General features: G+C 40.7%; 1 protein-coding gene and 1 long non-coding RNA gene across 7 annotated transcripts in view; one reads left to right on the plus strand and one right to left on the minus strand.

Moving 5' to 3' along the window:
- Positions 1-3,380: 3,380 nt before the first annotated feature.
- On the minus strand, positions 3,381-13,226 carry LOC113534947 (uncharacterized). 2 transcript variants are annotated; one of them, XR_008301781.1, is made up of 5 exons: positions 13,088-13,226; positions 11,032-11,148; positions 10,011-10,297; positions 5,650-6,037; positions 3,381-4,826 (listed from the first exon to the last, which is right to left on the minus strand). It is a non-coding gene; the product is annotated as an uncharacterized LOC113534947 (long non-coding RNA). The 2 variants fall into 2 exon arrangements; XR_008301782.1 differs by lacking the exon at positions 5,650-6,037 and having other exon boundaries at positions 3,383-4,826.
- zeb2a (zinc finger E-box binding homeobox 2a) overlaps positions 13,109-17,867 on the plus strand; it is a 46,986-nt gene continuing 42,227 nt past the window's right edge. For 2 of the 5 annotated variants that reach the window (XM_034304447.2, XM_026927963.3), the window contains exons 1-3: positions 13,110-13,243; positions 13,353-13,383; positions 14,992-15,097. In XM_034304447.2, coding sequence (XP_034160338.2) covers positions 13,125-13,243; positions 13,353-13,383; positions 14,992-15,097 — 256 coding nt within the window. In that variant the 5' untranslated portion in view covers positions 13,110-13,124. Of the gene's footprint in view, positions 13,244-13,352; positions 13,384-13,481; positions 13,577-13,757; positions 13,784-14,991; positions 15,098-17,867 lie in introns of those variants that run through there. The other 3 variants (XM_034304448.2, XM_026927960.3, XM_026927962.3) reach the window with 3 other exon arrangements.

The following is a 17,867-nucleotide window of genomic DNA, read 5'->3' on the forward strand; positions in this document are numbered from 1 at the left end:
TACCTCTCGGAACCTCTCACATTTCTTTCCCATCCCGGTCCTTTGTATCTTTAAGACTCAATAATAAATATGATCCAAAATTATTACCCCACTCGCAGAGCCTGACTCCATTAACCACCAGTGGCGATGGCGTCTCTTACAAGGGAGAAGAATAACAAAAGGACCGTTTCCCACTATCACACATCGGACACTAAATCCACCGTACCAAAGAGGCTCACTCCCAAGCTAAACACATTTGGTCATAACTCAGAAGCCTCTACCTTTTTCCACAGATAAAATGTGATTTCAAAGTGGCCGCTCAGTCAACAGCCAAGCTTGGGCTGTTAAGAAAGTCTGGACCGTGAGTGTTGAGGAATGAGGCAGATATAGCCGGCTTCGATTTGTTGTCCCAGCAACCTGGCATCTCCAACCAATCCTGCTGGACGTTTTTTTAATCCCCGGAGCCAACAAAAACCATGATCATTCGACAAACTGGTGCACCCAACCACCCTCTTTCACCCAGCCTCCATCTCATACGCCATCTCTCTGGAAGTGACGCTTCCCTTTTTACTTCTCCTTTTGGACAAATAAAAGTACCAAGAATAGTGTCTCCATAGAAGTTTGAGGAAACAAAAACATTGTGACTTTGACGAAAAAATAGATACAGTTACTCCCACAAGTCCAACAAAAGAACAAATCAAGATCAGCATGCCTAATAAACGCAGAATTCAGCCACCACTCCCCTCATTCCCCACCTTCATTATTGTTTATGACTGATGGTTAAATTCACACTCTGAACTGATGAACTGAATGCATTCAGCGGCAGAGATACTTCCTTCTTTTTCACTACCAGGCAAATCCTGGAGAACGCTGACACTGCCGTTTCCATGACAAATAGTGAAAGGTGAGTTAGAGGGAAAAACAAAAGCAACAAAGTGGGCAGAGTTTGAAGCATTCCTACCACTCCATGTCAATCTACACTGTTTATTAGCAGTCCATGGGGGGTGTGAATTTACACCTGGCATTACTTGGCAAAGCCTTTGCTTTCAAGCATGTGGCACTCATACATGGAAAGGACACAAGGCAGGGAGCTATAAAGAGGGGCCTCCATAGGAAACCATCCAAGAACAACAGAGCAATGAGAATATGACCCTGATAGCATGGTTTATCCCAACTCCCATTTCTGGATAAACAATATGTGTGAAGAAAGGCATTTAAAAGTATTTCGGTAAAATGATGAGGTTATAATGGATGCTGTAGGAAATAGTTCGTGTGTGACACAAACTGTCTGTGTGTTTTCAACAACTAAAGTTTAAACTAAAGATTAAAATCAAGGTGAACTTGGTTCTATACTACTGTTTGAATTCATTCTAAACACTGAAAAGTTTCAGGTTCAGTGGATAGTATATTTTTGTAACAGCACTCGAGTCAATGAGAACTGAGGAATTTCAAGTCAGTAAGGAATTTCTGATCAGAGGTTAAGCCGTAGTTTTACAGGACAGCCATTCTCATTATGTTCAGAAAATATGCATGTGATATGTAAATGTTTAAGTTTAAAAATCACATTATTAACACAATAAGCTTACACTTGGGCTAGGGGTGAATATGGCTCCTGTGGAAAGGTAAATTCTTTATGGGTAAATAATAAAAAGTAAGAAATACATATCTAGAAAAACAGCCATCAAGGCCTTTCCTTGCCTCCTGCCGTAGCTATCCTGGCTCTTGCCCCTTTCAACTCTGGTTTATTTTGGCTCTGTCAGTGGGGATCTGAAGTTAAAATGGGACACCTGACCTGGGATAGTCTGTAATGTAACTCTCACTGGGACAACCCACCAGCAGGCCAGGGATACTGATTTCATGGCTCAATGGCTATGCATAAGTTGCTTGGTTTTTGTGCACTTTTTTTAGACTCTAGGTGGGTTTTTTGTAAGCTGAGAGGCTTTTAAAGTTTTTCTTGTTTTGCTGCATGGTTTAGTTCTCTAAAATGTGAACATACTTTAATTGTTATTTATTTATTCATTCATTCATTCATTCATTCATTATACTACATTGGGGTGCCTGAGTGGCTCAACAGAAATCAAACAGAAATCGCAAGTTCAAATGCTGATAATGCCACAGTCATCCATGGCCTGGAGCCAAGGGAGCAAAATTGCCATGCTCTCTGGGGTAGGTGTAGCATATTCTCTCTCCCATGTCAATCACAGTGACACAATCATAAGTGTCTATAAGCTCATGTATGTAGAAGAGGGCAGATAATGCTTTCCTCTGAGGGTGTAATGCTGCCCTGTGATGCAACATGAACAGCAGTTCAAAAAAATGAAGTTGGCTAGCTTTTTGTGTCTCAGAGGAAGTTTAGCTCTCACCTTCCCCAGTTGGTAATTGTCACATGATAGGGGAGAGTTGGCTGGTAGATTTTTTTTTTCCAAATTAGGGAGGAAAAAAAATGTGGGGGGATATTACATTGGATATACACATTGAAAGGTACTTGAAATAAATTACCTTCCAAAATCCCCTTCAGGGACCTGAAGGTAGTATAGTGCCAGAATAAAGACTTCTTCCCTATTTTGGTCTCTGAAATAATAAAATAAAATCTATATTGCTATATGCTATATTTGAAGTTTGAATAGGCACTTTAGGGTGGTCTTATATTGCTTGAGGCTGGGGCTGGGCTCCTGAATGGCACAACTGTGAGGCATTTGCCCTATTTTTGGGAGATGTCATATTCTAATGTCAGTGATGCACTAGCAATTAATAGCTGGGTGTCCAAGAGAGCATAATTGACCTTTCTGTCTCCATGGGATGGATGGTATCATTCTCCCCCCTGTTGAACAGAATGGCACTAGTCACTTGTGGGCATCACACTTTTCTCCAAGTGTGTTCAGCTTCCCTGTGTTGCATGAGCAGCAGATCCAAAAGATGCAGTGGAAGAGCTGCACATGTTTCCAAGGGAAGAGGTTCTAGTGCAGGTAATAATGCACAGGCTTAACTGAGTCAAGACCAGTTTATTGGGACTGTGTATGAGAAGCAATGTGTGTAGGGCCAGGTCTTGTAGCAAGGTTCTGCTAGAGAAAGTAGAGAAAGTCTAAAAGGTGTATGTTGCAAAGTCAATGCAGAGTAAGAAGCTTGTCAATCTTCTTGAGGTAACTTGCCTGGAGTGTTGTGATATGTCATGGCTGGTAGGGAGAAGGTCTGGTTCTTCACTATTCACTTTGTTTTGCATCATCCCTGCATCAATATTATTGAAATACAGTTTAGGATAACGTCACTGGATGCACTCTGATTCAGCATGGTCTAAAAAAGATGGTCTCTATTTCAGTTTGTATGAAAATTAACTAAGGTTAGCGTTAGGGTTAGGGGATTGGGATGTTGTCTTTTGTATGAAATCAATTGCATCATTCTCGCCTGTTCAAATTTGATGAATTTTTGCAAGCATATGTACTTTATTGATTTTACATAAAGAACCAAAGGCCGCGTGGTGGCACAGCAGGTAGCATTGCTGCCTCACAGCTCCAGGGTTCCCGGTTTGGTCTTGAGCTCAGGTTACTGTCTGCGTTTTTCTCCCTGTGTTCATGTGGGTTTCTTCCTGGGTCTCCAGTTTCCTCCGACAGTCCAAAAAACATGCTGGTAGCAGGACTGGCTATGCTATATTGATTGTGCTCTACGATGGACTGGTATCGCATCCTGGGTGAAGTTGAAGGTGAATGAAGGATGGACAAAACTGCTGATTTGTTTATCTCAAACCAAATGTTTATTCCCAAGTCTCCATAGCCATTCTCTAATATGTTTATGCTATTGTTTGTATATCCATGTTCAGTAGCACATTTGTGGCACATTGTCTTTATAATATATCTAAAAATGTAGCTAAAATAGGAACTGATATTTAATCCCCAAAAAATGTTTGAACCAGTTGTTGTTGGTTCTGAGGACTTTCTCTCCACTCTCTCTCTCTCTCATCCCTAACAACGTGACATGCTGTTAAACTCAGCTGCACTTCTTTGTGACTGACTATCCTGATGTTGTTAGAAATAGCACCTTATTCCTCTAGCTGCCCAAAAGCACTGTGAAAAGCCCATTCATTGCTGTTCTTCTCCTCCTACTCACTCCCTCACTTATCATCTCTGCTGCTAAATCTACCTGACAGGCCTCTCACAGGTACGTCTAATCCTCCCCTCCGGCCATCTCCCTCTCTCTAGCTCTCTCACTCTGTCTGTCTGCACTATGTCGTACTGTGGGATCATCTGCACATCATCTACTTGGTGCAGCAGGCTGTTTTGTTCACACAGCAGGCCTGAGCAGCCTAGTGTGTGTAGGAGTAAAACAGACCAGTGGTGATATGTCTGTTTGCCCTGCATGACTGCAAGTACCATGGACATTAATCGACATGGCAATAATAAATTCCTTATTTCACAATCATAAAATCAAGCAGTACATCAGTTTGACAAGCGAAAGATTTAAAAATGATAGCATGAAGATATAAAAACATTATGATTGAATAATAAAAACATATAAATGGCTTAAACATTTATATTAATAGCAGCAACAAGGTGGCATTGTGGTGCAGTGGATAGCACCACCCCATAGCTCCAGGGTCCCTGGTTTGATCCTGAGCTCTGGAAATTGTCAGTGTGGAGTTTCACATGTTCTCCCTGTGTCAGTGTGGGTTTCTTCTGGGCTTCTTCCCGTTTCCTTCCTCCTCCCAAAAATACCTCGTGCCAGTAGGTGTGAATGAGCGCGTGTGTCCTGGTATTGGATTGGCGTCCCATCCCATTGGTATTTCCACATCATGTTCAGTGTTCCTGGGATAGGCTCCAGATCCACCACAATCCCTGACCAGGATAAATCGGTTTCTGGAGATTAATGAATTAAGAATGAATGTAAAGAATAATAACAGTGATAATGCTTGTAATATAATATAGGCATAAAATGCATAACATCTTTCAGGTTATCTCTTTCAACTCTACAGCAAGTGAAATGGCCTGTTCACTCTGTTTTCCTAAAAGCAAATAAGCACTGTATTCACTGTATTCCTGAACACAGCCTAACGCAATACATAGCTTCTGTGGTCAAACTGACTGTGTCACATTCCTTTACTCTTGGCCTCTGCTGATACAACCCACTGTGTTTGGCTATCATGCCTTAAACGTGCTTCCGTCTTGAGCAAGTTTCTCTGATAATGACCTTCATACCTCGCCATATACAGCGTCTCCACACACACATACAGGGGAGCGTGGGAGGTGCTGACGGTTCTGACAGGAGTGTGTACAGTAATCAGAGGCCAGTCACATCCTGCTGACTTCCCTCTCAGGCCCATCAGGCCTCACCTCTCGGTTTCCTTCTCTAGATTAGCTGTCCTGTTTCCTGAGGAGCGATTAAGAGTGCGCAACAAGACAGAGGAGCTTGACTGCAACTCATGTTTAACACATCAATTTGCTCTTAAGAGACCAATATTTTAACACCTGCATTAAGTTTTTTGTCAATATACTCTGTGGTCTTTTCTTTATGGACCACTTTTATATCCATTGCTAACTTTTAAATAATGTTATTGTCTGATAAATATGATATGGGTAGGAATCAAAAACTTAGGACAGAAATAGTCTTACTAACTATTATATGTAACCTCCAGGTACTCTGTACTAAATCTAATTCCTGTTGTTCTTCCCTAATAATTACCTTTTGGTGCAGGATAGCTAGCCTGATGCACTTCAGTGTACATCTGGTGGAAGCAGATTTCCTGTGGCACTTTGCACTGGTGCTCAGGGACACCATGCATGCACACATACACACTCCAACACAGAGTTCCTTGCCTTTGTCAGGCTTGTCATGACACTCGTACATCCGGCCTGCTTTATCGGTAAACCTTAGGGCAGCTTTGACAAGCCTGAGGAAGCACCCAAGACCACCATGTCAGTAAATTTCCCTCTTCAGCTGACAGCCTGTCTCTCTGTCGGCCTGATGGCAGCTTGACTCATCGCTCTGGACCCGATTGATTAAGGTCCAGGCCTTGCTGTGTGCGTTGTCTGTTATTTCCCTAACACCTTCAATCTGCAAATTCACCAACCTTCAAAGCAATTGCAAATACAAGAATTAGAGTATATTAACCTTACAAATTTTTTCCACCCTTGTGGCTGGAAACAGGTTACTGTTTGCGATTATGACTTTTAGGAAGTTTCCCACGAAAGCTGAAAGAGTACTTCTGCAGTAGTCTGCAATTTTACAGTAGATACCATGTGCATTAGAAGTGAAACTCTGATGCACTTTATATTGAATCATAATGTTTCAACATGACAATAACTTTTGTTTTCATATTTGCTATTTGTAATAACTTGCTGCTATTAAAATTAAGCTGGTATTAAAATAAATTTACTGTGTTATGTAATCAAACAAGAAATATGAAATGTGTTGATACAGTACATTACCTCAGCTTCTTTTTTAACTGGTGAATAAAGTTTTGATTGTATATATGACAGGATAGCTTGATTTTCTCATTCTGCCTTTGCATGACTACGCAATAAGTTGCTGAATGTGCAAAAAAACAGCTTCCACTTGCATCCCCGCCTAAGCATGATCTTTGAAGTCCACTTCTTACTTAAACTGGCTAACAGGTTTGTCACTTAGACTTATGTCTGTTTAATGTGAATTATTCACATAAAGGTCCTGCTAGAAGTGAACACTAGCTGTACAAAAGCTGCCTTGCCACTGAGTCAAGTGGCGACTCTCTACTACACTTCAGGTGAAGTGCTTGTGTTGGAATGAGTAAGCATGAGGCTTCTTCGGGCTCTTCAGAAGCACAGAGGTGGCGAAACGTACCATTGCGCTTGTGGGCTGCATTATTTGCTTGTTTTTCCACCCTTGTTGGGTGTTTGGTTCATTTCTGCGGTTGACGGAGTGTCCTTTGTTGTTTTATAGTTGGCTTAGAGGGCTGGGGAAAGATTAGTCACTAGCCAAAACAGGCACTGTTGATTACAACCCACTGCATTTTAGAGGTTTTGTCAACAACTTCCAAGGAATATTTATTGGTGGGCTTCGTAAACATTTTAATGAGAGATTCACAGAAATAAAACAACCTCAGTGGTTGAGATGTTCAAGGATCCCTTACATAAAACAACTTCAATTGTGAGTGGTACTTTGATTTTTTTTTTTTTTTTTTTTTTAGTTAAAATGAAATAAAATGAAATAAAGCTCAGGTAAAACCAGGACTTCAGGCTTCTTCAAGGCTTTGTGAGGCACCATCTGGGAAACTCAAGTTGTCGCCTTGTGGTTATGGATATAAGCCACTTCAGTATTTCATTACTATCATTACAAGCACGGCTCTTCAGACTACAAAGAACCTTGAGTGAAGCTTTAGGACTCATTGAGGGTGAACAAAACTCCACCCTATCTAAGGGCTTCTAGCCAGTGCTGCACAAAACCATCAAAAAACTTTCATAAGCTATTTTTACAATAGTGCATGAGAATGTCATGCCAGTATTGACCACAAAGATGTCCAACAATAGCAGTCACCATAGTTAAATAAGCACGAATCAAGCCACTTCTCTTTGGTTTTTAGGCTAATTTAAAAGATCCTTTTGGACCAGGTACAAAATTTTGTCTAGCCCTGGCTCGATACCTTCTGTGCACTGTGTGTCTCCATCCTCTCGAAAACAAGCCAAGATGTGTGGTGGCAAGGATTTACTGCCATGTGCATTTTGTCATGGGATTGTGAGAATGTGTGTGTGTGCGTGCACACGTTGTGGAGTATCACCACCTGGTGTGAATCACTCTGTGATGGGATCACAATTGGTGTGTGGGAGTACGGCAAACACCCTAGACTCTCTAACAGGTGCTGAAGTTTGAGTTTCTGGCCCAGTTAGACCTTGGGAGCACATGACACTGGCATGAATCACTGAGCTTCTCAGCAGTCCATGATCTCTAAAAGCTGTATACTAATCCCCAAGCCATGCTTGAAATCTTTATGTACCTGCAAGGTAAGGCAATCTGCGATGGTGACGTCTGATCTGAAAAGGTATTAGAGTGGATGATTAGAGACAGGCAGAATGACTTTAATTAGAGTGGGCTACTTCCTATTAAGCATAGGCCAGCCACAGTGTGTGCAAGGACGTATTTCTGGTACCTTAAACTTGGACCCTAAGTCCTGCGCTGAGTTTTGCATGTTCTCCTTATGTTCATGTGGGTTTCTGGGTTCTCCATTATCCTTCCACCTCCCAACAAAATGCCAGTAGGTGGACTGGCTATGCTATTGCCACTAGGCTTTTTGCAATATAAGCTCCTACATCTTGCCTTTGAGAGTGCCATGGAAGACGTATGATGGAATGATGCACTACAAGGTTAAAGAAGAAGGAAAGACAGCTCCACTGTACCCTAAAACAGAACAAATGGCTTGATCCTCTAGTGGAAGTCAGACATTTGCCTTGACTTTGAGCTGGAACCCTACAGCATGTCTACACTCTTAGAGCCTCACAAAGATCCACACTGGGATTTGAGGGCAGAGTTCAGGTCAGCAGGTCATCCCCCGCTTAGATTAATCTATATTCTTATAACAAGGTCGAATAGTGGGAAAATATCAGAATATAAAATGATGCTGATTTTGAGAGTGCTGATATAGAATACAACTTTTATTATAATAAGTGAACTAATGCTTTTTGGACACAAACCTTATAAGCACCAAAGTTTCCCCAGCGAAGCACACAGATAAAACACTACATCAGGCTGGTTCACCATCAGGTTGCCCTGAAACAGAGTCATTCCCCAGACACCAGTGTAATCACTCCCATGGATCCTCATCCAGAAGCACAAATCCTCCTGTATGTTGTAAGCTGATACAGTAACCATATGCCACAAAATATCACTCATTCGGTTTTGGGGTGGAACTTGGTCTTGGCTTCCCCTCCCCAAAATGGTGTTATATTTCCAAGGCCTTGGTATTAAGCTGTGCTCTTCCCCAAGGATTAGTGGAAAGTGTGACCCATGTCCATCCCTTCCCTGCTCCCCCACTGTCTCTTGCTCTGTCTCTTTTCTACTAACGACAGTATTATTTCAGTAGATTAGTGATGTGTTTGTATTGACAGCTGCTGTGCTGATGCTGGATTAGATCCTGCATGAGGCACAGTTTTGTGTGTGTGTGTGTGTGTGTGTGTGTGTGTGTGTGTACAGGTTTTTAGCTTTTCTCTGAAAATCAAATGTCCCTATTAAGATAGGAATACATGACAGTTTTGACCACGTGGGTGCATTTGTTTAGTCCTTTGTATTATTCTTTCATTTTTATCTAGGAAGTTCCACAATACTTATTTATTTTTGAGTGATGATGGTAAGGTTAATGTTAGGTGTAGGCTGTGCTTTGTTTCAATATATTAATACTCCGGGCAGTGAAAGCAGCCCAGAAAAATAAAAGCAATGTAGGTACGTGTGTGTTTACTTCAAGACAACATTCCATTCAGTGGACGAATGTTCTTTTGAGCTACTTATGATCCAACCAAATATGACCACTGGTGTCCTTACCTTTCATTGATTTTTCCAAGATTATTATTTAAGAATTATTAAACTGTGTCAGGTTTTGAGTCATTTTTTGTGTTTGGGCATGTGGCATTCAAGAATTCTCTGTTTACATGTTCACTACATACTACACGGGGGAGCAAGTGAGGAGATGTTTTATGGATTTGTATGGATACACAAAATTGGTATTCATGAAATCCCTGTTAGTTCAGAAGAACATTCACATCCTACGAGAGCTCCTGAGTTTGTGTAAATTTACGTATAAGGAGACTCACTAATGTGAACCTCGACTGATCAGCTTCACGTCATATAATTAGTGATGAGTCACTGCAATTTCATCCACAGTTTACATTGTGAAGTTTAAATTTAATAAGAATTTTGTGAAACCCTGTTGTTTCATATTAATGGCATTAATTAAAGAATTATAAAATATGGGTGGGGGGGGTGGGGGGGGGGGGAATAATTAAAGAAAGCAAGCCAAGCACAAATCCCTAAATTAATACAATTAAGACCAGGCATTCAGTGAAGAGAAAAGAAATTACCTTGCATAAAAGGAGGACGTGCTGCAATGGCTCAGATGTTGTATAAGTCAATTCCATTTGCCACTGCATCTTCTTTTAATGCTGTGCAACACTTTAGAGCCGGGACTAAGTGCCCAATAAGAGACTGATCTGTTATGTCTCAATGTGCCGTAGACTCCCAATAGTGCTGTGTGCCATCAGGTTTCTTCCTGAATACATTAGGTTTCCTTATGAGTCAAATTCTCCTGCTTCTCTTCAGGGACAGCGTCATACACACACAAGGTCCGAGGGCACGTGGGCGTGAGAGACTAAAAACATTTAAATAGATCATTAATACTTTCCCTGTGTCATGTGCTTGGTGATCATGATCAATTGACTACACTGTAGATCTCTTTTCTACCCTCCATTTTCATATCAAATCATTTTCTTTTCATTTAATTCTCATCTAATTCACCTTTTCTGTAATGTCTCCAGATTTTAAGATTCTCAGGTTCTGATATTATGCTGATAAATAAAAGTTTGTAATTGGCATAACCATGAGTCAAAATGACTTCCACTTCTGCCTCTGAGACATTCCTTTACTTTCATCATTTGTCCTCATTTTGCACTTTGAGCTCTCTGTGAGCTTTATATTTTATGGAGTTTTTTTTTTTTTTTTTTTTGGTGCATATAACTTTACTAGAAAATTGATAAATGAGGCCTTAAAACCTGAATCTATTCAAAATATAGAGTAACAACCATGAAGGGATAAGAAGTGAGTGAAGTGAAATGCTTACACACTGTACTACCTGTCTTTAAAGTGTCATACAAAATGGAATCCTGGCATTATTGTGTGTTTTCATGTCTGATGGACAGGGAAAGAGAGGAAATGGACTGTTTTCTGTGTCACTGCTCAACTACCTCTCTCGTTCTTCCCTCTCTCACCTTCTCCAGCGGTTTATATACAGAACAGTGTTTCTAGCAATGTCGCAAGAAGCGCGATCATGCAACAAGTGTGTGTCTGTGTGTACATGTACGGGTGTATGTGAGTGTAAGAACTCACATGGTTGCATTGTGGTCAACCTTTCCCCAGGTTCTTGATGACTAGCTCTCTCACTTCTCCTTTCCAATAACTCACTGACTTCCATTGACTTAGGACATCACACTTAACTCCCTTTTCCTAAACACGAAAGGTTAACAAAAGATCATTTAATTGTGAAACAACTTACATGTTTCGCATACACTAAAAGATTATCCGGAACTCATTTTGTAAGAGTGTAAAAGTATAAATAATAGTAAATATTTTTTCCATATATATTTTGAGAATTCCATTGCTGATCAGTTTTGTGATGCATCTGCATGCCGTAATTTGTGTAGGCCAACTTCAGAGATTACTGCCATTTACAAATTTGAAATACCTTCAAAGGTTTGCTTTTGAGCATATTTTTTTTTGATCTGCTAAAAAAGACAATTACAATTTACAATATTATCTAAAGCAAGAAATGAGATCTTCAATATTTACGCACATCAATGGTTATATGTCATTTCTTTTCAATTTGTCTTCCAGGATGTAGCACAGAATGAGGTGTTAGTGTGAATTCGTAAGACTTAAATGTTTAAGTCATAAGAGGGAAAAAAAAATCTGAGAAGAGAAAGCGCATAAGTAGATTTCTTGTAATACCTTCGTCAATAAAAAAAAAAAAAAAAAAAAAAATCAGTGGGAACTTGGCCATTCGTGTAACATGTATTGCGCATGCGCGACGCAGTTTTTCATAATATGGTGAAGCCCCGTTTTTGTTATTGAGAGAGGAATGAAAATGTGCCGAGAGGGTTGATCCCTTACTCAAGCTGAACTCCTATAAGCGTTGCACACAATAACTATGGCGCAACGTTACTTCTCAGAAAAATAAATAAATGCACAAATAAATGGGTCATAGTCTGGCAACAAGCGGGGAAAAAATCAGTACAAATAAATTCCTAGGTGAGGGTTTTATTCACTCTCCACTGTAATCCAATTTCATGCCACACTCAATACTCGAGAAGCGCGCGCGCGCACGCACGCACATACACACACACACACACACACACACACACACACAGAGAGAGATTCAAACAAACAGTGATCTCATGAGGAACAATAAAAAATATTAGTTACTACTACTACTATTACTACTACTACTCCTACTAATAATAATAATAATAATAAAGTTGGTTGTTATTTATCTACTCATTAAATATGTGGTTCTCTGTGTCATTCTATATTTTCATGAATGATGCTGATTAATATCTGCCTGCAGTATGACTGTGAAACTCTATTTGTCTGGAATAAGAACATAAAACCACTCTGGCATTTTATTGGTCAATTAGTATCTGAACTCCTCAGAGAATAAAAGAGCTTCAGGGAAGGAGCAGCCCTTCTACCAACCAGAGACGCGTTTAATAACGGAGGAGGGAGTAGTGTGTGTGCGTGTGTGTGTGTGTGTGTGCGTGTGTGTGTGTCAGTATTGGGAGAAAAGAGAAAAATAGCGGGATGACACGGTGCACAATGGATTAAATAAATAAAAGAAACTGTTGTGTGCTCAGGACTCAGCTCGTTTATTCTGAGCCGTTAAATGGACGAGCTACCGACAGAAACACGGATCCCTGACACCTTTTTGTTATTATACTCAAAATAAAAATGAGATATAACTCAAGAGACGTCAGTGATCATGATCACGACACCCCCTTGCAGATCTCAGTCTCACCAGCACTCACTTGGATATAGACGAATAACAGACAAATTTAAAAGAAAGAAATAAACACCCGACTCTATCTGTTGCGCTGAGACTGCGATTGCGCATGCGCCACTACAGGTACGCTACCTGTCACATCCAAGGTGGAGGCTTTCAGTTTGCCTGCTCTTGCTGTTTTTTTTCCCCCACACACACACACACACACACACACACACGACCTCCATCATGTCCGCTTTTCTTTACATTCCTCCGCGTAAAGATAGGTGGCGCGTGTCGCGCCTCGGTGTAGCGCAAATAAAGTAAAAAGAGAGAGAGAAAGAGAGAGAGGAAAAAATATCAAGAAGAGGCGTAACATCACGTCAGCTCCTCCAGATCTTAACTCCTAACCTGTCCATCAGGAATAACGGTCCCTCACGTGAAGTGAATGGTGCACACGCTCGCGCCTGTGGCTCCGTCCGGCACTCGCCTTCGCCTTCCAAACCTCTCCTCAGCATTTTCCTTCCTCCCTTCCAGTCCTGCTCGGGAGGTTTCCTACACACTCCGGTAGGTTTGTTTGTTTTTGTGTCTAATCAGGCCCTCGTAGATGGCGCTTGTGCACCCCGATTGAGTTTTTGGTTGTTGTGTTTTTTTTTCCACCCTCCCTGCGAATCAGAGATCTTGGCATCGTCTACTCACCTGCACAGGTGAGCATGAGAGAGAGAGAGAGAGAGAGTGAGAGTGTGAGAGTGAGCGAGGGAGAGAGAGAGAGAGGGAGAGAGAGGGAGAGAGAGAGAGGGGGAAAGAGAAGGAGCGCGCGCGCGGTAATCAGAGTCTGTGCGGCTTCGAGCTCAGGACACCGGCGCTCCCGGGAGCGCGCGCGCGCTTTCCCGTTCAGCGGTCCGTACAGTTTACATTTTAAACCCGTTCTGACTGGAGCTATAATTTATATTATTGTTATTATTGCTATTATTATTCTTTTTTTCATTTAAAAAAAAATGTTGTTTTCTGCATTTTACAAACTGACATTTCTGTGTGTGCGTGTGTGTGTGTGTGTGTGTGTGTGTGTGTGTGTGTGCAGGTACATGTGATGTGTCATGCAGAAATGTCAGTTGATTAATTCAAACGAATAGGAAACGAAAACAGTTTGATATTTATTCTGACTAGAAATATTCAGGTTTCTATATTTATAAACTGACCAATTTGTATATCATCATCATCATCATCATTATTATTATTATTATTATTATTATTATTATTATTACTAATAATAATGTGAGTAGGCTTTCTATGGTTAGCGTGACTCTTAAATTAATGAATGTTAATATTCTATTAATAATGGTTTAGTGTGTCTGTTAGAGCTATTACACTTCTACACTTTGAGCTGTGAAAAAGCCAACAGGTCTAACAGCTCCAAAGTAAATGAACTATTTACTTCAATCTCTTCCATCATTTCTAAAACAATTTTTCGCGTTATGATGGAGCAAACCACAAAAACACGCTTTTTTTACTCTCTCTCTCTTTCTCTCTCTCTCTCTCTCTCTCTTTCTCTCTTTCTCTCTCTCTGTCTCTGTTTCTCTGAAGAAATGGAAAATGAGCCAAACTAAAAGCACCAAAGCCTTCAATTAATCCAAATCTAAGAGCTATAAAAAGTATTCATATAGTTTTCACAATAAAAGAAAGGAAAAGCTCGAATAAAACCTGATGCGTAATGATCACACACTCACACACTCACACACACACTCTCTCTCTCTTTCTCACACTCACACACACTGTTCCTTCCTCTTTATCTGCACTCATCTATATCATTATTATACTAAGCATCTGAGCTATATGATTAACCTTCATGATTTTCTTTTTTTTGATCAAGCAGGAGAGGTGGACGTGTTGTGTGAGAACTTGTAAAGAAGGTGTGTGTGTGTGTGTGTGTGTGTGTGTTAGCGTGTCTCCTTTTTTTCTGTGCCTGTCCCCCCACCTCTCCGCCTCCTCCTTTCTCTCTCTCTCTCTCTCTCTCTCTCTCCTTCTGCTGTCCGATCAGACACTTCAAAAGATCAGGCGACGCACGGCGCTCCCTCTCAGCGCGCAACAAAACTTCATTTTGGGACTTTCCAAATCTTTTTTTTTTTTTTTTCGTCCTTTCTCCTACTCAGAAATATTCTTTCCCTGCGTGTCGCGAACGAGACATTAGCCCTGTAACCTAGAGAAAATAATAGTAATAATAATAATAACAACAAACAAGAAGAAGAAGAAGAAGAAGAACAAAAAAAGCGAGTGAGTCCAAACTGTTGGCGTGGTTGTGTTTTGGTGGGGTTTAGATCCTGGATGGAGTTGCTGAGAGCCTCTTATCAATGAAGCCGGAGATCATGGCGGAGGGGCCGCGCTGCAAGAGGCGAAAACAAGCCAACCCAAGGAGGAAGAACGGTAAGGAAAGAGTCGCTTTTACACCACAGTGTCAACTTTAGGGACCGGTGCTTGTGAGGGGACAACTTGCAGTGTTTGTTGGGTGCGCGCGCGGACGCGCGTGGTGTGTGAGTGTGTGAGTGAGTGAGTGTGTGAGTGTTTGAGCTTGAATCGTTGTCCAAAAAAAAAAAAAAAGTGGTTAAATAAGTGATGATGGACTTGTGGAGAGTTCATGTTATGGCATGCCAGTGGTGGATATGATGGTTTAGTGATACACACTCAGTGTGTGTGTGTGAGTGTGTGAGTGTGTGTGTGGGGGGAAGTTGAGAAGTTTAGTCTATGAGACAGGGAAGCTGAGTAGCGGTCCTGCTTATCCTATGAGCACAAAACCGTTATGTGAGTGCGCGCACCCGTGTGCGTGTGCGAGAGACAGACAAACAGAGACGGGGGCGCGCGCGCTGGATGAGTTTTGTTTTTAACACGTTAACAGCATGATTTTATTATTTAGCAAATTTGTCGAAACAGTTGTTTAGGCGAGTCGGAGGTGCTCAAAACTTGTGCGGAAAACCTAGACCGAATCCATTCCACAATCACTTGGCGAGAAGTTTACAAACACAGGTCCACTCATTCTCTTCCCTTAGTTCCCTCTTCTCTAATCGATTATGAATGAACATCATAAGTGTGTGTTTGTTAGTGTGTGTGTGTGTGTGTGTGTGTGTGAGGAGGGTCGAAAACTATAAGACTATAAAGAGTCACACTGAAACTCAAATCATGTGATTTAAACAGATCTAAAATACTCATTGCTTTACTTTCAAAATAGTTCACTATGCATGTGCAGCATGAGCTGGTTGTTGGTTGGTGTAGCCTGAGACACAGTTTTAATCCAATAACCAAAAACATAAAAGATATATATATATATATATATATAGAGAGAGAGAGAGAGAGAGAGAGAGAGAGTTTCCTTGACAAGACAGTCACTGGCCCTATTTTAAACTCACATACTTTATTTCTGAATAAACTTCTAATCCAAGTATTAAATGCTGTGTATTGATTACTTAGGGGGAAAAAATCGATGCGAACCCTAAATAGAGCTCCAGGCTCGTTTTGTGACCCAGGACAAAGTCAGTGGCGTGAAACAGTGTAACTCTGCTCAACATGGGGGTGATGAAGGGGTTGGAGACGACAGGAGTAATCAGCCATGTGCTTGTTTTGGCTCGGTGATGTGTCCTACTGATTTGATCATGCATGACAAAAATCGTGTTGAATTGTGATGCATTATCATGAGGAGTCCTCGAGCTTTATTATTTTACTTATTTGTAATAATAATAATAATAATAACAATAATATTAATAATAATAATAATAATAATAATAGCCTCATTCACGAGTGCTGTAAGAGCCTTTTTAAGTGCATTACCCTGTTTGGTGTTTGGACACAGATGTAAAATAAGGTGAAAAAGAAATTGATTTTGACCACAACAAAACGGACAGGATGATCATTTCTCATTTCTCTGTTACTTTCTATTCTTATAAAGTCTTATTTCTAGTCTTTCTAGTCTTATAAACTTTTTTACACTGGTTAAAAACACAGGATTTAGCTATGATTATATAAGGACAGGAGAATTTGTTTTGATCTTGTCCGAGTTAAAGCAACCGTCCCTGCACATCCGTATCCTGAACTTGCATGATCTGTGAGCAAAAACAAGTGTTACAGCCTATAATTAAATAGACACATTTTTAAAAAATATATTTTAAAATGTTTAAAAGCCTCGCCTACTGTTCTAATCAGTCAACAGATTAGCCACTGTTTCTTTAGGTGCCGCAATTATTGTATAATATTTGGCGTACTATTTAATATAGCAGTATAATTAGTACGGTTTAGGACCCTGCTCGCTGTCCTGTGTCTGTGTGTCTGGCCACACCTCCTTGTTTTGTAGTGCCCAATGGGAGGGCAGTTTAAGGCCCGAATGTGTAACTTAATCCGTGTGCATGTAAAGGCATAGCGTTCAGCTGTTACTGACTAAACTGTTATCCCTGCCTTAACTTTTACAAGTTTATTAGTAGCGTACTTACAAACTTCAGCTTTAATGACGAATGATGTGGTGTGGTACTTTGTATTTTAGGTTAAGGAGAACCGTTGCTGTGGGCATTTTTATTGTAGAACGTCTCAGTGATTTTTTTTTCCTCATCTCTAGGAAATGTATTATTCTTCTAAATATTTACTTTGGTTCAGAAATTATGGCACACACTAAATTTCTTTTACTTGAAATAATTTGCCCATTTTATTCCTCTCCTCCCTAATTTAGTCACACTGTTCAGATTAAATCACTTGTTCTTCTGAAAAGAAACACTGTCCGGTGTTTGATTTGAGACCGTTTCAACGAGGTTAGCAGGTTCGCCCAGACAAAGAGCTAAGACAATGGCTTGTCATCTGGGCATCTCATTGGCATGCTCTTATAATCAGCAGTGCCAGGGAGCCCAGTGTACCGTCCCTCGCACAACTAGGCCATTGTCCTGGCAGCTGCGTGAGACACCTTTCACTCTGTCCTTTCCTCATTCCCGTGAAATAAACGCGTTCTCTTAGTGATAGAGTGGGGACAAAAGCTTGTAATTGAAAAAATAAATTAGACGATATTATAACAACTTTCACCCTAGTCATCCCACACCCATATTTACATTCATAAACACACACACACATGCCGTCACCGCTACTGTCACCACTTCTGCTCCCATCCGCCCTGACCTGAATGCCTTTCATATCTGCTCTGCCATGTTTCAGCCACCCCCCCACA

This window comes from Pangasianodon hypophthalmus, chromosome 5 (genome assembly GCF_027358585.1).
Source record: "Pangasianodon hypophthalmus isolate fPanHyp1 chromosome 5, fPanHyp1.pri, whole genome shotgun sequence".
NCBI lineage: Eukaryota > Metazoa > Chordata > Actinopteri > Siluriformes > Pangasiidae > Pangasianodon > Pangasianodon hypophthalmus.